The 27430-nt window shown below is 45.0% G+C and overlaps 1 protein-coding gene across 1 annotated transcript in view; it reads left to right on the forward strand.

Annotated features, from left to right (window-relative positions):
• The window catches only part of LOC124775891 (facilitated trehalose transporter Tret1-like), a 349558-nt gene that overhangs the window by 217793 nt on the left and 104335 nt on the right, over positions 1–27430 (forward strand). Inside the window, exons 3-4 of the mRNA XM_047250726.1 lie at positions 4473–4614; positions 26500–26766. Coding sequence (XP_047106682.1) covers positions 4473–4614; positions 26500–26766 — 409 coding nt within the window. The remainder of the gene's footprint in view (positions 1–4472; positions 4615–26499; positions 26767–27430) is intronic.

A 27430-nucleotide genomic window follows, 5' to 3' on the forward strand; every position in this document is an offset into this window, starting at 1 on the left:
TCGTATATCCACCCTAGAGTTTGCTGTGTTCCATTTCTGATGCTCTCGGTGTCAACGCGACTTTAAAATCACCACTTGTCACTTCTTTCCTAGCTGGCCTCTGTGACCGAGCGGTTCTAGGCGCTTCAACTTGAACCGCGCGACCGCTACAGTCGCAGGTTCGAATCCTGCCTCGGGCATGCATATGTGTGATGTCCTTAGGTTAGTTAGGTTTAAGTAGTTCTAAGTTCTAGGGGACTGACGACCTCAGATGTCAAGTCCCGTAGTGCTCAGAGCCAGCTGAACCATTTGAACTTCCTTCTTGCAGAAATCTTATTAGGAAGCTAGGAATCGGTGCCATATTATTTTGTTTCTTGGACAACGCAGCAAACAAAGAAACATAGCGACTAGTATGAAGTGCATCTGCAATTGTGTGTAATGGTGTAAAGCAAATGAAAGACTAGACATTCATACTATAATTTAAAAAAAAAAAAGACGCACCAGGAAGGAATTATCCGAGTGGGACGGAAATCGATAAATATGCTGCACATCCAACACAGAAACTTGCGTCTGTGCTACTGTTAACGAATAGAAATTTTGAAAGGTTTTTTTCACACAGCGTTTATGATAGTTTCACAAATGATTATAATTTCGGGATAAACGGACGATTTATTCAAGAGAACGAGTTTCACAAATTGAGGAAGTCATACATTGTTGGTCCACCTCTGGCCCTTAAGCAAGCAGTTATTCGGCTTGGCACTGATTGAAAGAGTTGTTCTATGTAATCTCAAATTCTCTCCAATTCGCTAGTAGATCGTCGAAATCCCAAGCTCGCTGAAGCGCCATGTCCATAATGCTCCAAATGTTCTCAGTTTTGGAGAGATCCGGCGACCTTTCTGGTCAGTGTAGGGTTTGGCAGGCACGAAGTCAAGCAGTAGAAGCTCTTGCCCTATGCGGGTGGGCATTATCTTGCTGAAATGTGGACCCCGGATGGCTTGCCATGAAGGGCAACAAAACGGAACGTAGAATATCGCCGATGTATCGCTGTGCTTTAAGGGTGCCGTGGAGGACAGCCAAAGGTCTTCTGCTATCTAAAAAAATAGCACCCCAAACCATGACTTCTGGTTGTCGGCAGCGTGGCCGGCGACAGTCAGGTTGGTATCCCACCGCTATCCGGGGCGTCTCCATAAACATTTTCGCTATTCATCGGAGGTCAATTGGAATCGGGACTCGTAACTGAGTGATACTCTGGGGTGTCAATTCTTTGCGCAGCAGGACCACTTTGGTTGCCATCCGAAGCACTCTTACAGCACACGGTACGTCGACAATATTCTATGCCCCGTTTTGTTGCTGTTCATGTTATGCCATCCTGGGCTTATATTTCAGCAAGACAATGCCCGCCCGTACAAGGCGAGAATTTCTGCTGCTTGTCTTCGTGCTTGCCAAATCCTATCTTGGCCAGCAGGGTCGATGGATCTCTCCCCAATTGAGAACATTTACACCATCATGGGGAGGGCCCTGCAACCAGCTGGGGAGTTTGACAACCGAACGCTCCATTTGGACAGAATTTTGCATGATATCCCTCGGGGCGACATTCAGCAACTCCGTCAGTCAGTGCCAAGTTGAATAACTGCTTTCACAATGACCAGTGGTGGACCAACGCATTAATGACTTTCTGAGTTTGTGAAGCTCTTTCTCTTGAATAAAGCCTCCAAACTTTTTTGAAATTGTAATCATTTGTTTGTCTGTACATCTACACCCCATCCGCATAAATTCCTTCATGGTGCCACTTTTTGAGTTTATTTTTCAGCGTAGCTCACCGTCAATCACAAGGTTATATCGCTTGCTACTCTTTAAACAGGAGCCCTAAAACTGCGGCAGTGACAGGATACCTACCTGGGTCTAAGGACACTTCAGGACACGGGGAAACAGCCAAACAAGCGAGTAGGGACTATGCTTTTGTTATTCAGTGTACCGTTCCCCAACATGCCGTCGTCTTATTGTCTCACAGCCCATCGTGTTTTAACTACATGCATTTTAAACGCTGACAGGGCAGCTGTCATTTTGGATGTCTTTGTCGACATCGACACGAACGTAACACATGGCCGAAAAGTCTGTGAAATATCAGCCCTCATCCCTAAAATTTTAAGGGAGAGGTGCTCAATGATCTCTGAGTGGATAACTCTACCGGTTACCTGCAAGGAATAAAAATTCCAAAGCTGGCATCGGAATTAGTCTCGGTAATTTTCGCTGCTACTGTGCACCATGATACGCTGTCTTTAGAGTGTAATATGTGGGATCCTAACTAAAATGTTCAAATGTGTGTGAAATCTTATGGGACTTAACTGCTAAGGTCATCAGTCCCTAAGCTTACACACTACTTAACCTAAATTATCCTAAGGACAAACACACACACCCTTGCCCGAGGGAGGACTCGAACCTCCGCCGGGACCAGCCGCACAGTCCATGACTGCAGCGCCTTAGACCGCTCGACTAATCCCTCGCGACTGGGATCCTAACTACTTTACTGTTGGTGTGACTTATGGTTGTTACTTATTTGCAAATTGGATCACCTTTCCAATTAACATGGATCATTCTTTATGCAACAGGCAGGAAAATTAAATTTTTTTCATTCGCTTTTAGATAATTTTGCCTCACTAACATTACAAAGAAATATTACACGGAAGACTGTTGCAACCTCAGCTCGCTCCTCGGTGATCCTCGATGTATCTTGAAATTCCCTAGCAAATTTTTTCCTCATAAATTCAGTACTGTTAACGTATTGTAATTGTACAGCAGAAACACACGCATCAGAAAAGAACAACAACAAATGACGAGACCATTGCAATTGCCATCGAAGACGAAGAAATTCTCAAACAATGTACTGAAAAAAATTGGCTAACTAATGTGCTTGCAAAAACCTCAGTTGATGTGCTCAAAACTTGAAATACCAAAGCTGTCTACAAATCCTGGCCAATCGCAGAGTATGGTACGGCCTCGATTGTTGTCCGAGACGAGCCTCATCAATACTCTGACTAATCATCCGCTTCTCTAAAGCGCTCCTGGGCGAATGCTGAGATCTTCCTTAATTAAGGCAACAACAGATTTCTTTCCCTGTCTTTGCCTAACCGAACCAGTGCCCCGTTTCTGAAAATCTCCACGTTGATGTTAATTAAATCTCTAGTTTCATTTTCTTCCTGCTTTTGACTAAAGAAGGAATATTTCAGTTTATTATCACGCAGTTACGATATCAACTGGAATTTCCCCCATGATGTCTTCCAGTAACATACGACGATTTGTCTTTCTTGATCGACTTACGGTCCTACTTACTTACATACCACAGCCTTCGGCTTCATTCCCATTTTTCCCCTCTCTTGCAACGGTCCTTGTGCAGAGTCCGTCGGGTGGAAACAAACGAAAATGCATTACATACGAAGGCATGTTGAAAATTAATGAGTCCAAATTTTCTAAGTGAAAACTCTTACAGCTTTTTAGAATAAAACAGTTCATTAATATTGCGCATATTCATTCTTCGTATTTGCCTATTTATTTCTCAACGTAGCCACGCAGGCGACGAAAACATTTCTGCCAACGAGAGGCCGGTTTCTTGATACTTTCACTATAGAATGTTTGACTTCGTTAACGAAGCCCCAATCTCACCGCTGCTTGCACCTCTTCATCACTATCAAAGTGAAGTCCTCGATTACAGCACATGTTCCTCACCTATCGACTTAATTACGTTGTTCAGATCCATGTTTTACGCTACAATTCGGAGCCATCTAACGACAGAGGGCTGCTAGTACGTAGACAGAAAGAGTAAAGATGTAGAATGTCGATAACTTTTCTTTTATTTAGAAAGCTTTAAGAGTTTTAACACAGATTTGGAGGCATTACCTTCCAGCACGCCCTCTATGTTATGTGAATGTAGAAGTATTTTTGATTGCACTGAATCTGCAAACTGCACATGAAGTGAATTGCCGCTAACCACACGGTCAAAGAAAATATCTTCCAATATGCTTGTAAAACAAATATCTTCTTCTTTGTAAGTAGTATAAACACGTAGGCCGGACGCTGTGGCCGAGCGGTTCTAGGCGCTGCTGCTACGGTGGCAGGTTCGAATCCTGCCGCGGGCATGGATGTGTGTGACGTCCTTAGGTTAGTTAGGTTTAAGTAGTTTTAAGTCTAGAGGACTGATGACCTCATATGTTAAGTCCCATAGGCCTTAGAGCAATTTTTTCGCCTTTAAAAATCTGTGATAGATAACTATATACTTCTGTTGCGGAAGACTTTCCCGATAGACTATTTACGTCTCAGGCGAAACGTCAGGTATTGCTGCGAAATCCCTAAAGTGCTTCATCGGCGCACATCTTCAGACGCCTGGCAGTTATGCCGATGAAATGTGGGTATTTCGTAACGATTTCCTACGTTTCGTCCGAGAACCATTTACGCAACACGTACTTCTGTTTCTGACGACCTTGTTACATTTGTTACAGATTCTGGCGAGCTCGGTGAAGAACCTTCTGCTCCTCGACCTGGGTATGGTGGTCGCCTACCCCACCATCATGATACCCGCCCTGCAGAACGAACCGTCTGCCGGCGAACTCCGCCTCAACGACGAACAGACGTCTTGGATCGGTAAATATTTGCGACTGATTTCGTTGCAGAGTGGAGCACAGGCAAAGAGAGACGTTCAGCAGAAGAGCACGAATTATAATGTTATGGCATTACATTGCAAGGTGTCCCTCTTATTTACAAACCTACTTGTCTAAAATGTGGAACTCTGGACTAAATTTAGAATGGTCCTATCTGAGTCGCTTTCGCAAATAAATAGAGATGAAACACTTGTTTTACCAAATATAGGGAAAGAAATACAGGGAAACAACTCTTTCCATTTTAGCGTTCTCTCCTCTTCTGGCTTGGCTGCTTCTATGCTCGAGAACTTTAATATGCGTTGCGCTTTCTCGACTGCCTTGATTTCTTCCTGCAACAGTCCAGTTGTTTACACGTTTCATTGTCAGCAGGCGTGAAAAGTCTCTCCGATTACATCATCACTTTGTCACGTGGCTTCTGCGCACACATCAAGAAGCTAGTAGTTACCCGATGAAGTATTACTGCCTGGCGGTGAGGTGCGTCTATGACTGTCACGTGTTTACCAAGGCAGAACCAGTTTTATTCTCACTTCTCTACTCTGCTGAGACCAGGGCTGGGCCCGTGAACTGACTGGGGGCACAGTGCGCGAGCAGCTCACATACTCTTTCTCGCGAACTGGACTGAAGACTGCCGAAAGTAGGAGATCAACAGCTGACGCCCGAGTTTGCAGTCACGTTAGTTTTCTTTGCGTTAGCGTGGTGGTTACCGTACGACAATACAATGAATACTTGCGTTCAACATAACACGTGCATAGCATTTGCGTAACTGTATCCTCAACCAATCGTGTCACACGAAACTCCCAACAAATGAAAACGTTGTAATACCTAATAACAACTCAGTCGTCGAGAAAAGCAAATGAATTTACTCTAGAGCGCATGCTTTTATGCGCCACCTCGTCACGTAAGACTTTGCAAGTCAGTTATTAGGTTGTGAAACTGCCGTGTTGTTTTGCTGGGTTTGTCAGTGTGTGAAGTTTTATCCTTTATCTTTTCCCTTTGCGACGAAATTCGTTTTCCAGTTTCTTCTGTGCGTGACTGTATCGTTCCAGCTTCTTTCCAAATACTAAAGGCAGGACGACACATGAGTTTTGCTATTTTGCAGAAAAAGACTACTGAAATTAGGATGGCTGCAGTGGAAAGGATATAAAACTCAGACAGGTAGTAGTAAGAAAAGCACTTCTGAAACAGCGAAATTTGTTAACATCGGACACAAATTTGTGTGTTCAAACGTCTTTCCCGGATGTATTTGTTTGGAGACCAGCCTTGTACCGAACTGAAGTGTGGGCGATAGACTGTTAAGTGCTAAAGCTCAGATGGACAGCTTAGAAAACTATTGAAATTGCGCAGGGTTGCACTAGGGAGAAAAGAAATCGAAAATCTGACAACGGAGGAAAGCGTGAAGAGCAACTACTGTAGAGTGGAAACCGAGGCTTCTGCAGTATGCAAGATTGAGTGGCTGTAGGTTGGAGGAGTTCACGCAGTGATAACGAGGTTTGTACAATGCAGACCGGCGTGGTGCGCTGCATGAGACCAGTCTTTGGACCGGAGAGCACAACGGAAGTTCCATTACCTGGATATGATGTGGCAAAAATAGTGACCACCACTGATAAATAACGCTCCGAGCACTACTATACTTCCTTCTAAATTTTCACTTCCAATCTTAACGCCATATTTTACATAAACTGGATTCTTGACAATATTATTATTATTATTATTATTGCTTACATATACAAGGGATATACAGACTTACATGAGCTTTCTTTGTAGGAGACAGTGACCATACATTTCCGAATCGGTCTCCCAGGTAACAGACTAGAAATGACACTTCGACCATTGAACGGAAGGAAGTCAATATCCATCTCCACGCCAGAAGAAAAGAGTGAAAGAGATTTGACTAATATGGAGGAAAGAGATGACATACTCTTTCTGATTATTATCAGAACCTTCTCCATAACGTCTTCAGATTGTAGGACACAAAATATTGTCCACAAGCACTCATCTTTAGCTAGCAGTCACCTCCTCGAACGAATGGGCTGCGTAGCAGCGGCAAACTGATTTACAAGCATTGTAAGTGAGAATTTACACTACTGACTGCATTAAGTTTTCTTTTATTTGCGTCGCATTTAGTGACCCAAACTTGAAACACGACCTGACTCACAGCGCCGTAATGCAAAAGTTACGAAAACATAATCTTCACGACCTCCTCTTCTTAATTGCACAATTTGGTCATTCGCCCTTCCATACTTTCTCCTCTTTCGGCCGCCTAAATTGCTTCCTTCAATTAGCTGATGTCACTTACATTCGCCTATTATAAATCGACCTCTAGTCATTACTTCTGATGTAGATGGGAGGGATCACCCAGCTATTAACATCATACGGGAAATATTAGTAAACTAAAAACATGCGCGAGCAATTATTTGATCTCTTATTCTCTTGGAAGAGCAGTTGAACGGAATGGACAGTGTCTTGAAAGGAGGATATAAGATGAACATCAACAAAAGCAAAACGAGGATAATGGAATGTAGTCGAATTAAGTCGGATGATGATGAGGGAATGAGATTGGGAAATGAGACACTTAACGTAGTAAAGGAGTTTTGCTGTTTGGGAACAAAATAACTGATGATGGTCGAAGTAGAGAGGATATAAAATGTAGACTGCCAATGGAAAGGAAAGCGTTTCTGAAGAAGAGAAATTTGTTAACATCAAGTATAGATTTGTCAGGAAGTCGTTTCTGAAAGTATTTGTATGGAATGTAGCCATGTATGGAAGTGAAACATGAACGATAAATGGTTTGGACAATAGAAGCTTTCGAAATGTGGTACTACAGAAGAATGTTGAAGATTAGATGGATAGATCACATAACTAATGAGGAGGTACTGAACAGAATTGGGGAGAAGAGGAGTTTGTGGCACAACTTGACTAGAAGAAGAGATCGGTTGGTAGGACATGTTCTGAGGCATCAAGGGATCACCAATTTAGTATTGGAGGGCACAATGGAGGGTAAAAACCGTAGAGGGAGACCAAGAGATGAATACACTAAGCAGATTCAGAAGGATGTAGGCTGCAGTAGGTACTGGGAGATGAAGAAGCTTTCACAGGATAGAGTAACATGGAGAGCTGCATCTAACCAGTCTCAGGACTGAAGACCACAACAACATTCGGCGCCAGTCGATGATGGACATTTATTTCAGAAACTTGTTGCACAACGCGCTCACTACGAATCACATGTTGAACTGTCAGAAAAGGACGTTAACAACACACACATAAAACAGATCAAATCTACATATGCCACATTTTAAACATGGCAGTGAGCCACTAGACCTGCATTCGAGATTAACTGAGTTGAAATCCCTGTAGGGCCTCTCACCCCTCCCCCCCCCCCCCCCCCACCCACACACGCACAAACCCTCCCCCCACCTCTTTATTATTATTACGCTTCATCTGCAATGACCTTGTCGTCGAAGACTCTTCCAACGATAATCTTCCTCCCTTTCTGAGACGATTGTTACCTCACACCATTGCCGAGTATTTCATTTTAATGAGATTTTAGAGGTCAGGACCATCACATACAACCTGCGGTAAAATAAGCAGCGAGAGAGTGTCAAACGGCAAGTCATCCTCTAATAGCGAACTGAACGAGGTAAGAGGCGACCGTGATCGTCTCAAATTTGGTTGCGCAAGTTTGCAGGGAGGACAAAATACAAAGGACAACTGAATGTGACGATTCGTAGGATGTCGTTGACCTGTTGCGTAGAGGTAAGGCAAATTTGTTTCCAAACGTTAACTAGAAAGTTTCAAAATGTATTGCTGACACAGTTATTGAAGGTAATTTCCTAATCATCCCACATATGTGGAATGTGTAGATGTTCTGCCTAACGCTAAAAGTTTTTCGAACTAGATGGGGGAATGGCTGCTGTACTGATTAGCAAGATTTAAATACTGCTCGTTATGAGTCGTAAGCCGATACTTCTTTTCCTTGGAGTATAATCCCGTTCCCAAATTTCTCCTTGGTTCCCTTTATTGCTTGCTCTACGTAGAAACTGAATACTGGCGGAATAGACTGCAACACTGTCTGCTTGCATTCTCAACTACTGGTTCCCTTTCTTGTCCTTCAGCTCTTTCAACTTCAGTCCGGTTTCTGTACAACTTGCAGGTAGCGTTCCGCTCCCCGTATTTTATTCCTGATACCTTCCGAATTCCAAAGAATGTTCAACTAAGTATCGTAAATTCTAAATATTTACATTGTCTTTCTTCAGTCTTAGGTAGATAGGATCAGTATTGCAACACATGTTCCTACATTTGTTTGGAACTCAAGTTGATATTCCCTCAGGTTGACTTCTATCAGTCGTAGATCTACATCTACCTGATATGTATGCAGCGAGTTCATCGAACCATCTTCAGACTATTTCTCTACCGTTCCATTCTGCAACAGCGCACGCGAAAAAAGAACACTTAAATCTTTCCGTGCGAGCTCTCACTTTATTACGATGATTATTTCTCCTTTTGTAGTATCAACAAAGTATTTTCGCCTTTGGAGGAGGAAGCTGGTGATTGAAATTTAGTGAAAAGGTCTCGCCGCAGTGGAAACACCTTTGCTTTAACGATTACTATCTCAGCTCGCATATCATATTTCGTGGTAAGACAAAACGAGCTGCCCTTCTTTGAACTTTCTCGATGTCCTCTGTAAGTATAACATATTGCACAGCAGTACTCTGTCAGAGGACGGACAGGTGTAGTGTACACAGACTCTAGTGGATTTGTTGCATCTTCTAAGTGTTCTGCCAGTAAAACATAGTTTCTCGTTCGCCTTCCCCACAACTTTTTCCATGAGGTCATTGCATTTAACTTGTTCGTGACAGTAATCCCTAGGTATCTAATTGAACTGGCAATCTTTAGCGTTCTGTGATTTCTCGCGTAACCGAAATTTATCGGATTCCTTTTAGTGTTCACATGGACGAACTCACACTTTTCATTACTTAGCGTCAATAATTCGTGTTAATATTTTATAAGCGTGACTTATTCAAGTGAAGGCTCATCTACACTCACACTTGTCAGTTTCTCCCTCTTCGGTATTGTGCTAATGAGTTTTAGTAAAGAAAGTTCTCGAGATTCGAACTTAGCAGGTTTACAGTTGTAATTTATTTAGCTACCTTTATTACTGGATCGAAGCTCTTTATTCATTGTAACTAAATATGAGAGCGCTAGATTCCAAACACGCACGGTGTCGGGGTCCAGTAACTTGAACGCTGTGGTACCATACTACTTACCGGTTAGTGACGGCAACGTGCTAATATAAATGCTACGTGTAACAGGTTCTTCGAGCGCCTTTAATCCGAGCGGAGTGGTACTTCACCGTAATTATTCTATCTAAGGATAGTTCCACAGTTCCGCCCTTGCTAACACATGCTGAAATTGCTCTTTTAAGAGTATAGTGAAGAAGCACCCAGGGATGGAGGTGGTTAGCCAGCACAATAAAGTTTCAGAGATTATGAGGTTGATTTTTGCTAACGAAGTGTTTTAATCAACGATACAAGTATACAAGAGTTCGGTAAAAGCTGACATGTTCGGTATCTGGCAGAAAGAGTACACAAATTATGTTGATCTTAGGCATCCACCTTCACATACGCGCATTTACGAGACCGATATTCTTGGAAAAGATGCGAATACAAGAGAAAATTGCAGTTGGATTACATCATGGTGAGATATAGATTCTGAAATCAAATGCTGGGTTGTAAGGCATACAGACTCGGATGGCAGTTTAGTAATGATGAAAGAGTAGAGCGGCGTTTAAAGGAATCTTCAATTAAAATGAAGGTGGGAAGAAGTGTGCCACTGAAGTACTGAGAACTGATGAGATGTGTTTGCACTTAGCTAAGGCTGTAGATACCACAGCGGTCAGTTCACTTGAAGAGGAATCAATGTCTTTAAAAAGGCAATCACAAAAGTTGGACAGACAAACATGTGTATAAGGAAGGTGATAGCGAAGAAAGCATGGGTAACAGAAGAAATACTTGAAGTGATCGACAAAAGAAGGAAGTACAAAGATGTTTAGAGAAAGACGGGAACTGAGCACTCTAAGTCTCTTAGGAACGAAATAAGTAGGAGATACAGGGAAGTCGAAGTGAAATAGCTGCAAGAAAAATGTGAGAAAACTGAAGTCCAAGAACTGACTCAGCATGTAGGAAAGTCAAAACAACATCCAATGAAATTAAAAGCAACTGCTGCAACAAAAAGAGTGCAAAAGGAATTCCACTGTTAAACACAGAGGAGAGAGCTGATAGATGGAAAGAGTACAGTGAAGGACTTTTACAGGGAGAGGATGTGGTAGATGAAGAAATACGAGTTGATCTGGAAGACATAGGAGATCCAGTAATAGCCAGAGCTTTGGAAGACTTGCGACCAAGTAAGGTAGGAGGGGTAGACGACAATAGACCTACTTTGGAATTTCTAATATCAATAAGAGTTGTGGTAGCAAAACGGTTATTCACGTTGGTGAGTAGAATCTGAGTCATATCATCATACTTCAGGAAAAATATCAGGCCATCAGTAGCTAAAACAGAAATGGCAGATAACTGATAGAATTATTGCAAAATCAGTTTAATGTATCATGCATCCTAGCTGCTGACAATAATAATAAGTGGAAAAGAAAATAGAGGAATTGTTAGATGACCGTCAGTTTGAATTTAGGAAAGACAAAGGCATCAGAGAGGCAGTTCTGACGTTGCGCTTGGTAATGGAGGCAAGAGTCTGTCGACCTAGAAAAAGGATTCGACAATGTTATATGGTGAAAGATCTTCGAAATTTTGAGAAACATTTGTGTAAGATATAGGGAATTATTGGTAATATACAATACGTACAAGAACTAAGAGAGGACAGTGAGAACAGGACATCAAGAACGAAGTGCTAGAATTAAAAACGGTGTAAGACAGGGACGCAGTTTCTCGCCACAACTTTTCAATCCGTACATCGAAGAAGCAATGACGAAAATGAAAGAACGTTGCAGGAGTGGCATTAATATCCAACATGAAAGAAAATACGGACAACACGGTATTCTCAGCGAAAGTTAAGAAGAATTACAACAGCTGTTGAATGGAGTATGCAGTCTAATTAGTACAAAATATGGATTGAGAGTAAACTGAAAGAGACGGAAGTAATGAAAAACATTAGAAACGAGAATAGTGAAAACCTTCAAATTAAAATTGCTGACCACGGAACAGAAAATTTCAGGTATTCTGCTGCGTTGGAAACAAAACAACAAATGACGGACGAAACGAGAAGCACATAAAAAACAGGGTAGCACGAGCCAAGAGGATCTTGCTGGCCAAGAGAAGTACACTAGTATCTAACATAGGCTTTAGTTTGAGGACCAAGTCTCTGAGAAGGTACGCCTGGAGCACATCAGTGTATTGTAGTGAAGCTTGGACAGTATGAAAATGGAAACAGGAAAGAATCGAAGAATTTGAGATGTGGTGCAATAGAAGGATACAGAAAATGGCGTAGACTGATAAGGCAAGAAATGAGATTCTCGGCAGAATCGGCGAGGACAGAAATACACTAAAAAATCAAAGAAACTGAAACACCTGCCTAATATCGCGTAGGGCCCACGCGAGCACGCAGAAGTGCCTCAACACGACGTGGCATGAACTAATGTCTGAAGTAGTGCTGGAGGGGACTAACACCATGTATTCTGCTGCGCTGTCCATAAATTCTGAAAGTACGAGGGGGCGGAGATCTCTTCTGAACAACACGTTGCAAGGCATCCCAGATATGATCAATAATATTCATGTGTGGGGAGTTTGGTGGCCATCGGAAGTGTTTAAACTCAGAAAAGTGTTCCTGGAGCCACTCTGTAGCAGTTCTGAACATGTGTAGTGTCGCGTTGTCCTACTGGAATTGCTTAAGTCCGTTGGAATGCACAAAGGACATGAATGGATGCAGGTGATCAGAGAGAATGCTTACGTACGTGTCACCTGTCGGAGTCGTATCTACACGTATCAGGGGCCCCATATGACTCCAACTGCACACGCCCCACACCATTATAGAGCCTCCACCAGCTCTAACAGTTCCCTGTTGACATGCAGGGTCCATAGATTCATAAGGTTGTCTCCATACCCGTACACGTCCAACAGCTCGATACAATTTGAAACGAGACTCGTCCGACCAGGAAACATGTTTCCAGTCATCAACACTCCAATTTCGGTGTTGATGGGTCCCAGGCGAGGCGGCCGCGGTGGTCTAGCGGTTCTAGGCGCTCAGTCCGGAACCGCGCGACTGCTACGGTCGCAGGTTCGAATCCTGCCTCGGGTATGGATGTGTGTGATGTCCTTAGGTTAGTTAGGTTTAAGTAGTTCTAAGTTCTATGGGACTGGTGACCACAGATGTTACGTCCCATAGTGCTCAGAGCCATTTGAACCATTTAAACCCAGGCGAGGCGTAAAGATTAGTGTCGAGTGGTCAAGGATACACGACTGGGCCTTCGTCTCCGATAGCCCATATCGATGATGTTTCGTTGAATGGTTGGCACTTGTTGATGGCCCAGCATTGAAATTTGCAGCAACTTTTCGGAAGGGTTGCACTTCTGTCACACTGAACGATTCTCTTCAGTCGCGTTGGTTACGTTCTTGCAGGATCGATGTTGGAGATTGGATATTTTACCGGATTCGTGATATTCACGTACACTCGTTAAATGGCCGTACGAGAAAATCCCCACTTCATCGCTACCTCGTAGATGCTGTGGTCCATCGCTCGTGCGCCGACTACAGCACCACTTAAATCTTGATAACCTGCCATTGTAGCAGCAGTAACCGATCTAACGACTGTGCTAGAAACTTGTTGTCTTATATACGCGTTGCCGATTGCAGCGCCGTATTCTGCCTGTTTACATATCTCTGCATTTGAATATGCATGCCTACACCAGTTTCTTTGGCGCTTCAGTGAATATGGAGATCATTGGCAAGAGAAGGGGACAGAATGGTAGAATGTGTGTTAAGAGATCAAGTAACTAGAGGGTAAAAACTGCAGGGGACGGTATATATTGAACGTAGGGGAAGGAATATATTGAACAAATAATTGAGCACTTAGGGGCTAAGTTGTATTCCAAAGTGAAGTAGTTGGCACTGGAGAGGAATTTTGTGGCGGACTCATCATGATGTGTTGACAAATGTGCCAACACCTTGTAGATAGAGGAGGCCGAAATGCACGCTATCTAACGCAGACGGGCGTGAATTCTGGAACAGGATAAGTAGTGAATGCTAATAAGAAAAGTATGCAGCTCCTCGAATACTTAACTTTTATTCCTTCATGTGAATACAGCATTCTTGATGAGACACTTCATACGATAACTATCAAACTATGTAAGGCTAATGGCGCCTTGCTAGGTCGTAGCCATGGACTTAGCTGAAGGCTCTTCTAACTGTCTGCTCGGCTAATGAGCGATGCTTCGTCAGTATAGTCGCTAGCAAAGTCGTCGTACAACTGGGGCGAGTGCTCTTCCGTATCTCGAGACCTGCCTTGTGGTGGCGCTCGGTCTGCGATCACACAGTGGCGACACGCGGGTCCGACATGTACTAAATGGACCGCGGCCGATTTAAGCTACCACCTAGCAAGTGTGGTGTCTGGCGGTGACACCACATTCCTCCCCCGCAAATCGGCGAACAGTCGTGTGATAAGGCTTCCGCCCGCCGTGGGGAGGACCCCATGTTGACGTATGCGATGACGTGGGGAGCCTAACAACAGGCGAGGCTGTGCCACCCGCACCCTGCCATTCGGTCCGAGGGGAGCTAGGAAACGCCTGAAAACCTAGTCCAGGGTGCACGTCAACATGCGGTGTATGCGCCCGCAAAGAGACAGGAGGGGCCGAAGAGTCGACCTCCATTGCGTCGGGGTACCCGACGCGCGATGACGTCATGTGGTCCGGAGCGGGCAAGAGTTCCATGGCGGAGGACAGCTGGTCACGGGAAGCGATCGGCGGCGCGTGACCCAGGGAGGCGCTTGGCGGCTGCAGCGAAACGTCGAATGCGGGCGGCGCCGGCGGGAGAACAGGCGGCGGCGGCGGCGGCGGCGGCGGCGGCGGCGGCGGCGGCGCGTCGCCATGGGGCAAAATGGAAGGCATCGTCGGTAACACCTGGGGATGAGGCGAGCCAGTAGATGGGTCCCCAGGGCGCTGACCGGACGGCACCGTCGCTGAAAGTAGACGGGGAGCGGCAGAAGCCGTGCGACGACAGAGGCGCAGCTGATTGAGATGCCGACGCACCTCACCAGAGGCCCCCAAAACCAAATACATCGCGCGGCCGAGGCAGCGAAGAATGCGCCCTGCGAGCCAACGCCATGAACCGCGATAGTTGCGATAGAATACAACGTCGCCTGGAGCAAAAGCAGGAGTCTGCCGCTGCACAGGAACCTGATGCGGCGGGTGCAGCAAAGACATCAAGGTTCGATGAGGACGACCGTGGAGCAACTCAGCCGGCGAGCGACCATCTCGGGGCTGAGAGCGATACGATGACAAAAAGAGCAACAACGCGTCCTCCCGAGAATGCGACTCTTTCAACTTCAACATCTGTGACTTGAAAGTCCGGACCAATCGTTCAGCGGCACCGTTTGACTGAGGCGAAAACGGCGCGGATGTTAGATGAATACCATTGGCCTGGCAGAATGACTGAAATTCTGCGGACATAAATTGTGGGCCATTGTCGGAAACAATAGTCTGCAGAAGACCTTCAATGCAAAAGATAGCAGACAACGCTTGGATGGTGGCAGAGGACGCCGTGGAAGACATCCGGACAACAAAAGGAAAATTACTGAAGGCGTCTGCCAGAACCAACCATCGAGCATTCCAGAATGGACCAGCAAAATCGATGTACAAGCGTTGCCAAGGGGAAGTGGCTTTTGGCCATGCAAAGACTTTCCGCGGCGGTGCCGATTGTTGTTCGGCACACGCCATGCGAGAAGAACACATATTCGTAATCGCAGCATCGATGCCGAACCAAGTACAGTGCTGACGAGCAAGTTGTTACGTTCGCACTATACCCCAATGTCCTTGGTGAAGAAGCTTTAAGACAGAGGACTGTAACGAACGTGGGACCACGACTCTGGACTGATCATTATCAGAACGCAACAACAAAACACCACGTCGAACAAAAAGTCTCTCCTTGTGAGCAAAAAATCTGCGAACCAACGGATCCTCGATCCGAGACTTTGACAAAGGCCATTGCGTAGCAACAAAACGCAAAACGGTAGCAAGGACAGGGCCAGTAGCTGTGGCTGTAGCTACACGACGAAAATCAATCGGAAACGAGTCGACCACGTCATCAGTATCCGAATCAATGAACATGCAAGCAAGTTCGGAAGAATCGAATGCTTTATCCTCAGCAACAGGCAAACGGGACAACGCATCGGCGTTTCCGTGCTTAGCAGTGGACCGATACAAGATATCGTAGCGGTACTGCGAGAGGAAAATAGACCAGCGAATGAATTTCTGCGCTGTACGCGGAGGTACAGGCTTGTTCGGATGAAAAAGCGACGTCAAAGGTTCGTGGTCTGTGATGATGGTAAAGTGACGACCATACAAGAAATCATGGAACTTAGTAACACCAAACACGAGAGCCAAAGCTTCTTTCTCTATCTGTGAATAATTTCTTTGCGCAGACGAGAGCAATTTTGACGCAAAGGCAAGAGGGCGATCATGCGAGCCAACTTTGTGCGCAAGCACAGCACCGATCCTGAATTCCGATGCATCTACCATCAACAAAAGAGGTTTCTGGGGATCGAATGGCATAAGGCAAGTATTAGAAAGCAACGCCGATTTCAACTGGCGAAAGGCGCGTTACCATTCCGTCGTCCAGACGAACGGAACACCTGTACGGCGTAAGCGAAGAAGCGGAGCTGAAAGGGAAGAGGCATTGCGCACATTCACTCACACCTTGTGATTCTAAATCGTGTAATGTTCTTGCGACCTCATCACGCAATGCGTGGGGAACATTGCGCGCTCGGAAACATTTCGGTTGCGCGTTTACTTTCAGTTCCAAATGTGCTTCATAGTTTTTAGCGCAATCTAAGCCCGGTGCAAAAATGTCTGCAAATTCTTCACATAGCCGAGAAACACAGTCTGAAGGCACAGTCTGATTCACTGATAGGACCTGATTTACTATAGACATGTTAAACAATTGAAATAAATCTAAACCAAACAAGTTCACTGCATAAGAAGAACGAAGAACGTAAAATGACACAAGTTTTGTTTGTCTCTTGTATGTTGCAAGAAGAGTGCACTGTCCTAACACAGGGATCCGCTGTCCTGAATATGTAGTGAGCTTAACAGTTGCGGCACGCAATGGAGGTTTGCCCAGTTGTTTGTACGTGTCGTGATTGAGCAATGAAACTGCAGCTCCGGAATCGAGCTGGAATGGTATGACCTTGCCATTAAAGTCCAAATCTACAAAAAGTTTATTGTCCTGCTGGCGACAAGAGCGACTGTCTCGTGCAATTTGAACTGATACAGGTACAGCATCACTCGCTAATTGACGTGATTTCCGGCGACGTCGACGCACACTTTTTTTGGGACGAACACGGTCACTGTTAGAGAAAGTGGCACTGGACGGGGTGGAAGTAACTACATGAATGTCCATGGGCGAAGGTCCACGAGCCTGAGTGTCCTTGGTTCGACTCCGGCGCGAAGCAAAGGGTCTGGAATGGTTGTGATTGTCTGATCTGAGCTTTTTCTGGCGAACACTTTGAACATGTCCTTTCTTATTACAGAAAAGCAAATAGCTTGGCGTGACGGGCAATTGTCACGCGAATGTCTAGTAGCACACCGCGGGCATGATTTCACTGCATTTGTGTGCTGTCGCGACACACCTGGTTTAGAGCGTGGCGGCAGCTGTGCGGACGTGCGCGAGGGCAGTTGACCGGGCCGCGCAGCTCGCCCGGCGGACCGGTTAATGTTACACACGGCTGGCGAAGTTGCAAATGATTCATGAGCAAAGTCAAGCGTGTCTTGTCTATCCAATATGTCTATCATTTGTTGAAGGGAGGGATTAACTAGTTTCAAAATTTGCTCCCGTATACGAACATCAGAAACGTTCTGTGCAATTGCATCACGTACCATTGTATCTGAATAAGGGAGTCCACATTCACACTCAAAAGCACAATCCCTTGTAAGGCCTTGCAAAGTGGCAACCCACTCCCTATTAGTTTGACCGGCCATACGTTTTGTACGAAAGAACGTATACCTTTTTGCAACTACATTAACTGTTTCTTTGAAATAGGTGTCCAATGCCGACAAAATTTCTTCGTAGGACAGAGTTGCTACGTCGCGTTGGGGAAACAATTTCACTATCACACGGTACGTTTGCACGCCGACACAAGACAATAAGTGAGGCTACCACTCGTTACCTTGAATTCTGTAGGCGGCGAGATGAAATCCAAACTGGCGTGACCACTCAGTCCATGTCTCTTGCGTTGGGTCATAGGGCCTAAAAGGCGGTGCAACTGCGAGTTGTTGTGGCTGCGGTAGCAGCGAAGCGGCGGCTGCCGCATCGGTTTGAATGGCACGTTGACCCTGGACGAGCTGTCCAAGGGCATCCAATAACGCCTGCGTCTGCTGAGTCTGCAAGCGATAAAATTCGAACAGTACATCTGGCGAAGCCATGACACAAGTAAATGTAAGCAATTAGTAAGAACACGTTTCCCTCGTCGCCAATGATGTGTTGACAAATGTGCCAACACCTTGTAGATAGAGGAGGCCGAAATGCACGCTATCTAACGCAGACGGGCGTGAATTCTGGAACAGGATAAGTAGTGAATGCTAATAAGAAAAGTATGCAGCTCCTCGAATACTTAACTTTTATTCCTTCATGTGAATACAGCATTCTTGATGAGACATTTCATACGATAACTATCAAACTATGTAAGGCTAATGGCGCCTTGCTAGGTCATAGCCATGGACTTAGCTGAAGGCTCTTCTAACTGTCTGCTCGGCTAATGAGCGATGCTTCGTCAGTATAGTCGCTAGCAAAGTCGTCGTACAACTGGGGTGAGTGCTCTTCCGTATCTCGAGACCTGCCTTGTGGTGGCGCTCGGTCTGCGATCACACAGTGGCGACACGCGGGTCCGACATGTACTAAATGGACCGCGGCCGATTTAAGCTACCACCTAGCAAGTGTGGTGTCTGGCGGTGACACCACACATCAAACCTGCAGAAGGCTGACGATTAAACTAACATTGTAATCCCTAGGTATTTAGTTGATTAAATGTCTGATTTAGCAAATAACCGTGACTTAACCGATTTTTTATTGTTTAGGATCAAGCGCAACTTTTCACACCATACAGGTATATAGCGTTAGTCGGTTTGCAATTCGTTTTGATCTTTTGATGTGAAAATGTAAATGCCTTATGACATTGTTCGCTTGGATATCCCAAGGAGGTCGTTTCAGCCACCTTTCGAAAAGAATGTTCTTCCTCTATGCACATTGGCTCCTTTCCCTTGTGGGTATTTGCGAGTCCTGTCGTATGTTACTCGTATTTATAGTGTAAGCGACTGTAATAGACGTGTATATATTGTAGTGTTATGTTCGTGTTCCATGAAGATGATGATTATGTTTATGAGAGTACGGAGAGGCTGGAAGTACAGTGCTGGCACATAATCCACACACGAACAGCACCATGGGCTCGCCGAGCTTAAAGTCCCCATCCAATGGACGGATGACCATCAACAGTGTCACGTGTCCTCATTTCATGAGACTCTGTAGTGAAGTTTGGAATTTAATCCACGAGATTGGCGCAAAGATTGCTAATCTCGAACGTATGCCATCACCTCTCCTCCACTTGCCGGCCAAATAATGGCAGCGAAATTTTCATTCATCATCATGAATCGGACTACCTTACATTCGAAACTAGCGTCACAGCACAATCGTGCGTTAACGACCTCGGCTAAGATGTCTACTACACATTAAACGATAAGAACAGCAGAGGGCCTATAACAGAACATTGGAGGAACCCAGATATTACATCTGTTTCACTAGATTTCCCCTCGGTTTCTATGAAGTGTGACATTTGTGACAAGAAATCACGAATTCAGCTGCAAAACTGAGTCAATACTCCACAGGTGCGAGTTTCATTAGAAGCCACTTGCGCGGAACGTGCATGATTCCTACCCACTTACAACTATGCATCCCACTCTGTAGTCAGACTGAAAACAAGCCTAGTGCTCTTTTGTACGGAGTAAGTCTCAATCAGTTAAACTTATGAGTTGAAGCGTAGTTATATCAGTTAAGATTATCTCCCAGATTTGATTAAATTCAAATTAAAGACCATCGGATTAACACACAAAATATTAAAAAACCAAATCTTCATTGGTAATCAGCTGGCTTTGAAGGAGCCAGAGTGAAAGGTTGTACTGAATAACGTTAGTATGACAATTGAGAGACTATTGAACATTTATTCACTGATTTAGATTACAAAAACAGGATCCACTAAAACAAGCTCAAAGGGATGCTTGATATTCGTTACAATATCACTTTCTAATTCGTATCGCAACACGTGGAAACAATGGAGGATACGTAAGAAAGCAAAGATACGTTAAACAACACGCACAGTCGTGTCAGTAATCCACACGCGGAAGGAAGAAACCATAAGAACAATACCGTACACCTAACTCATGCACGAGAGTTTGGAGACCAATTATCGGTCAACCGAGTGGTCAGCAGCTCGGACAAATGTTCTCATTTTCGGAAGTACGAAAACCACGGGGACATTTACAAATAAAGAAAATTGGCACACGATTTGAAATACAGGTTGAACAACGAACTTGAACAAATAATAATGTTGAGCTGAGGATTCATCGCACGGGGGGAATGCACTTGGTCTAATTCAGATTAAAAAAAAGCGTCAAACGCAGAATTTACGAAAGATGTTCACCTAAATTAAAGTTCAACTAGCACAGAAAGTTGTTACAATAAGAAAAGAATGAATTACCGGAGGGGAAGGGTCAGTATACGACATGAGAAGTACGTGCTTGCAATCTAGAGTTAACAAGGTACAAGGGACAGGATACTCGCGAAATGAAATCAAATCGGATTCTAATACGTGCTTACAGAAAATATAAGGAAATATAAGACGCATTTACACTTAAGAGGTTCACACTAACTGAAACGAGAGACAGATTGTCCAGGGCTCTCTCCCATCGCTAAGATGTTTAAGGACAAAGAATCGATTTAAGGTAATATTGGGAAACTAGATAGCACTTCTCAACCGAAAACAATTTTACGGTATGATTTCCTAAGGTCTGATTTTAAAGAACGCATTAGTATGTGAAATCAACTAAGATCTTACATATTTCAACTCCCCAACTTACATTACTAGAGATGACCACAACAGAGACCATCATTTAAGTAGGACGCAGCGTACAATGCAGTTCAACGCTACCAAACTGAGGTCTACAGGTAGCAGTGGAAGTAGCCAGAGGAAATACGTTCTGGTTCCCTATACCATCCTATACAATACCTGTTGACCAGTGTCCCCTAGTGTCTCTTTGGCCCAGCAGAACGCAAGTTCTTCACAAAAGTTGGCTGAACTGCCACTACCATTCAAAGAACTCGTGCCCGTGAACCAGATGCGAGGGACGTTGCGAAAGTAAGTTTCGTATTTTTTTTCACACGGAAACTTTATTATCAAAACCAAACACACCATGGCATCACGAACTATACACCTTACACTCTTTTTCTACACTGTCGCCACCGACACTGAGGCATTCGTCTTGGCGGACAGTCACTTTGAAGAAACCACTCTGTATCTTGCGATGGAAGGAATTGTCGCACAGCCTGCTCCACCTCAGCATTGGTTTGGAACTGATATCCCGAGAGTGTGGCTTTCAGTGCAGGGAACAGATGAAAGCCCGACGGGTTGAGGAAAGCCACCAACCATTTGACGAAATATGACGTCACCATACACGGTCTTTAGGCATTTAATGACGATGGACACACTAGTTCCACATTGGATTATGGAAGCATAGTCTACTCCTCTGCTCGGCCGTCTATTCTTCGGCGTCTCGACTCTATCCACCACCGTGGATTACGTTTAGTGTCTGGAGCTTTTTACACCAGCCCTGTGGAAAGCCTTTATGCTGAGACTGCTGAACCTCCGCTGTCCAATCGGCGGGCAGTCCTTCTGAGTCGTTATGCTAGCCATCTGTCTTCCATGCCTGCTAATCCAGCCCATGACCTTTTTTTCAACGCCTCCTTTGATGTCGGGTATGCAGGCCGCTCCTCCTCCCTACTACCCTCGGGAGTCCGCTTACGTCAACTGCTCCATTCTCTTTCCTTCCGCTTTCCTAAAACCTTCTTGACAACTTGGGGTAAGCACCGCCTTGGCTCCGTCCCCGGATCGACTTGCTCAGAGACCTATGTCAATTTCCCAAGGATGGTACCCCTACACTTGTTTACCGTCGGGCATTTGCTGCTCTATGTGCACAAATGCCGGAAGCCACATTTATTTACACCGACGGCTCGAAAACATCGTTAGGTGTAGGGAGTGCCTATATTGTTGGCGACACCCCAAATCACTTTCGGCTTCCCGACCAGTGTTCGGGTTATACTGCGGAGCTTTACGCTGTTCTCCAGGCTGTCCACTACATCCGCCGCCATCAGCGGATACAGTACGTAATCTGCTCAGATTCTCTCAGCTCTCTCCTAAGTCTCCAAGCTCTTTACCCTGTGCACCCTCTGGTCCACCGGATTCAGGACTGTCTGCGCTTGCTCCACCTGGGTGGCGTCTCAGTGGCGTTCCTCTGGCTCCCGGGACACGCTGGTATCTGTGGGAATGAGGCGGCCGATATAGCGGCCAAGGCTGCAGTCTCTCTTCCTCGGCCAGCTATTCAGTCTCTTCCGTTTACCGATCTACGGAGTGGTTTATGTCGCCAAGTTGCTCATTTATGGCATGCGCATTGGTCAACACTTCCCCATAATAAATTGCGGGAAGTGAAAGCCCTTCCTTGCGCTTGGACCTCTTCCTCCCGAACGCGTCGTCGGGAGGAGGTAATTTTAGCTAGACTCCGGATAGGGCACTGTCTTTTTAGCCATCGACATCTTTTAAGCGGTGATCCTCCCCCACTCTGTCCCCACTGCTCTCAGCTGTGGACGGTCAGACACCTTTTAATTGAGTGCCCCTATTTTAATCCGTTACGCTCCCGTCTACAGCTATCGCCTGATCTATCGTCGATTTTAGCAGATGACACGCGCTCAGCTGACCGCGTTCTACAGTTTATTAGTGACAGTGAAATGACGTCAGTGATTTGAAGCTTTTTTTGGGGACAAACAACCCCTTTCTGTAGTGGATTTTTAAGCATTCCTTCTGCCTTTAGTTTCTCAAATTTTATGACCTTGTTCCCATTGCTGCTGATTTTAACTTTCGTTTATTCCTGTTTCCTACGTCACGGGCTGGGCGCTAATGACCATAGAAGTTTTGCGCCCTAAAACCACAAACCAAAAAAAAAAAAAAAAAAAAAACACTAGTTCCACGTGCCCATTCAAACGGAAACATGGTGAACTTTCACTGGCGACTACGTTATCAGTACACGTCCGTCTTCCATAGCGATTTGTACCGGAATAACTTCGGGGGTACCGATCTACTCCTACTCCCTCTTGTTTGGCGCTCTGCGCATGCGTCATTCCACTTCCGCTGACGTCCCTTCCGTCGTTGAAACAGCAACGGGTATGGATTCATACGGCGTTTGTTTGTGTCTCCTGGTGTACCACCATCTCTTTAAAACGTAGTGACGAAACTGACTTTCGGAATGTCCGTCATATATGGAAACATCACACTCAGACGCTGACACACACTCTCGAGCAGACGACAAAAGAAATAGGAGAAGGAACTCAGAAATATACCATGGGACACAGACATATAGCATAGGCACTAAGAAACGTGATTAATATATCTATAGATATGTGAAACGCAAAATGTAAGTTGAGAAAATACAACTACTGAACGTCAAAGTGCCACTATGGCTTTAAATTCTTCATTTGTGTGGTCATATTGTCCGTAATTGCTTCAGAATTCTTGAGGATATTTTTGTTCTCTAGTTGCAACTACAAAGATGTGTGGTTTTTTTTTTTTTTTTTTTTTCCCGACGCGTTTCGCCTTTTGAGGGTAAAGCATCATCAGTGGTCTGTAATTATTTACATTTAGATTTGCTTTTAGATCGGAAAACAGTTCGTTAAGAATATGTTGATTTGCACTTACGGTGATTTTCGCTTGATTTCCGTTTACATCGGGAAATGTCGTCTGCTAACACATCGCTGATGTTTTTCTACATTGGACACTGATGATGGTTCACTTGGCTCTAAGCACAATGGGACTTAACGTCTGAGGTTATCAGTCCCCTAGACTTAGATCTACTTAAACCTAACTAGCCTAAGGACATCACACACATCCATGCCCCAGGCAGGATTCGAACCTGCGACCGCAGCAGCAGCGCGGTGTCGGACTGAAGCGCCTCGAACCGCTCGGTCCCAGGGCCGGCTAACACTGATAATTTTGGTCTTGTTGTTCTGCAGCACTATTCATTTCTTATGTTTTTCAGAGCACACTTTTTACGCACACCACAGTTAGAAGCATAAAAACAAGCAAAAAACAGTGGTGTGCGTAAAAAGTGTGTTGTGTAAGACATAAGAAATACATAGTGCTGCAGAACAACTGAAAATTAGACAAAAATTATCATTGTCCAATGCAGAAAAACATCAACGATGTGCTATCAGAGCCGGCCAGTGTGGCCGAGCGGTTCTAGGCGCGTCAGTCTGGAACCGCGCGACCGTTACGGTCGCAGGTTCGAATCCTGCCTCGAGCATGGATGTGTGTGATGTCCTTAGGTTAGTTAGGTTTAAGTAGTTCTAAGTTCTAGGGGACTGATGACCTCAGACGTTAAGTCCCATAGTGCTCAGCGCCATTTGAACCTTTTGTGCTATCAGACGGCAGTTCCCGATGTAAACGGAAATCAAGCGAAAACCATCGTAAATACAAATGAATATATGCTTAACGAACTGTTTTTCGATCACTATGGTTATCTAATGAAACCCTGTATTGTTCCGCCTTCTACCCAGAGTCAAAATCACAGATGCACCGACAGGCAGAGTTGCTAAAACGTATAGAAAGACCGAAGAGAGCTCAACAGAGCCAATGCAACGGGTTTCAGAAGACATCTGCAAATCCAGAAATATGGAGTCAACTTGAGAATTCTTTTCAATAACATTCATTACTTCGTGTGAATAACGTCAGAAAAAAATTATTTTCTGAATACGTGATGATTGTGTATCAACAGATTGTTTTCTTTGAGCTATTCCATAATGTTTGAATGCAGTACAGGTTCAAAAATCCTACTGAAGGTATGGGTTCGATTCTTGGTGATGTCACTAGTCCTTAACCCAATCTAGACTGGTTATGGAAAGATCTCCAGGCTGAACAAATCCTCCTTCCAACTGATGCTGGAAACTGGTTCAGGTGTTCTTAACAGCCATGAGGACGATGCCACTGCGAGGACAGAAATAGTATAATGTTGTTCTTGCTGTCGTGGTCTTGAGTCCGAAAACTGGTTTAATGGACCCCTCCACTCTACTCTATCCTGTACAAGCCTCTCCATCTCCGAATAAATGCTGTAACCTACATTCTTCCTAATCTGCTTATTGTAGTCATCTGTTGGTTTCCTTCTATAACTTTTACCCCACACGTGCCTCTAGTACTATATTGATGATGCGTTGATGTCTCAGGATGTGTCCTACCCAACGACACCTTCTTATAGTCAAGCAGTGCCAAGAATTTCTTTTCTCCTCAGTTCTATGCAGTACCTGCTCATTAATTATATGGTACACCCCGCTGATCTTCAGACTTCTGTAGCACCCCAACTGAAAATCCACTATTCTCTTCTTGTCGGAACTGTTTGTCATCAACGTTTCATTACTTTTGAGTACATTGTGGGAGTGAACAGTGATCAATGTGTTACAAATATTTACTATCACAAACAGTCTTGAACACAATTTATTTATTACAGTGACCGGTTTCGACCACTACTGTGGTCATAGTCAGACCAATGAGTACGAACCTCCTTCTGGTGGTAAATCACTACTAGTGATATAAGAACCTCCTAGTAGTGATTTACCACCAGAAGAAGGTTCTTACTCAGTGGTTTGAAGATGACCACAGTAGTGGTCGACACCTGTCACCGTAATAAATAAATTGTGATCGAGATTGGTTTTGATAGTAAAAAAATATCCACGTTTCAATTCCATCAATGCTACGCTCCACACATATATCTTCAGAAACGACTTCCAGCATATAGAGCTATATTTGATGTAAAAAACTTTCCTCAGAAATGCTTTTCTTGCCATTGCCAGTCTGCATGTTGTACCCTCTCTAGTTTTACTGCCCATATAGCAAAACGCATCTATTGCTTTTAGCGCCTCGTTTCCTAATCCAATTCCATCAGATTGGCCTGACTTAATTAAAATACATTCGATTTTCCTCGTTTGTTCTTGTTAAAGGTCATCTTATACTCTCATCCTCCCTTCAAGACAACGCCCACTCGGTTCAACTACTCGTGCATGTTCTTTATTGTCTGTGACAGGATTCTAATGTCATCAACAAACATCAGTTTTTATTTCTTCTCCCTGAACTTCACCAATTTCTTCTTTGATTTCCCCTATTGCTTGCTCAAAGTCCAGATTGCATATGATATACACCTTGGTTGCACTAGGCTGTGTCTGACGGAACCTTGAGTTATGTTATTATCGTCTCTCGGCTTGCAAACTGCTCTTGATAAAACGTGTGAAGTGGTTGCTGGTGCTGCTCGAGGTGTGTGACAGGAGCGCCCTCGCTGCGGTGTGTGTCGCAGGCAGCATCGCGTACATCTGCCAGCCGGTGGGGGCGGTGGTGGCGGGCGCGCTGCTCGAGACGCTGGGCCGCAAGCGCTCGATGCTGCTGGTGAACGCGCCGCTGCTCGCCGGCTGGCTCGTCTTCTACTGGGCGGCGCGGCCCGAGGCGCTGTACGCCGCCTGCGCCGTGCTGGGGCTCAGCGTCGGCTTCATGGAGTCCTCCGTGGTCACCTACGTGGGCGAGATCAGCCAGCCGGAGCTGCGCGGCATGCTCACCTCGTACGCAGGTACGCCGGCGCTCTGCTAGCACTGTGGGAACTCCCAGTGGCCACTTCTTGTGCCAGCCATATGCTAAACACCGGCCACGTAACGGCGGAACGCGACGTTTCCTGTTACGTAGCTTAAAAAAAAAAAAAAAGAACGACGGCGAGGAAAGCAAGCACCGTGTCTGTGGCAGGGGAACACTTGATACTTATCGTGCTCATTTGCTTTGTGCTGTCTGCACTGAGCTGTGTTCTAGTTTATGTGTATGTACTTATCAAGGGTAGGCCACGACTTCGGGATCACGGATTTACACTACTAACCATTAAAACTGCTACACCAAGGAGAAATGTAGATGATAATTGGGTATTCATTGGACAAATATATTACACTAGAACTGACAGGTGATTACGTTTTCACGCAATTTGGGTGCATAGATCCTGAGAAATCAGTGCCCAGAACAACCACCTCTGGCCTTAATAACGGCCTTGATACGCCTGGGCATTGAGTCATACAGAGCTTGGATGACGTGTACAGCCGGCCGAAGTGGCCGTGCGGTTAAAGGCGCTGCAGTCTGGAACCGCAAGACCGCTACGGTCGCAGGTTCGAATCCTGCCTCGGGCATGGATGTTTGTGATGTCCTTAGGTTAGTTAGGTTTAACTAGTTCTAAGTTCTAGGGGACTAATGAC

The sequence above is a fragment of the Schistocerca piceifrons genome, chromosome 2 (genome assembly GCF_021461385.2).
Source record: "Schistocerca piceifrons isolate TAMUIC-IGC-003096 chromosome 2, iqSchPice1.1, whole genome shotgun sequence".
Taxonomy (NCBI): Eukaryota; Metazoa; Arthropoda; class Insecta; order Orthoptera; family Acrididae; genus Schistocerca; species Schistocerca piceifrons.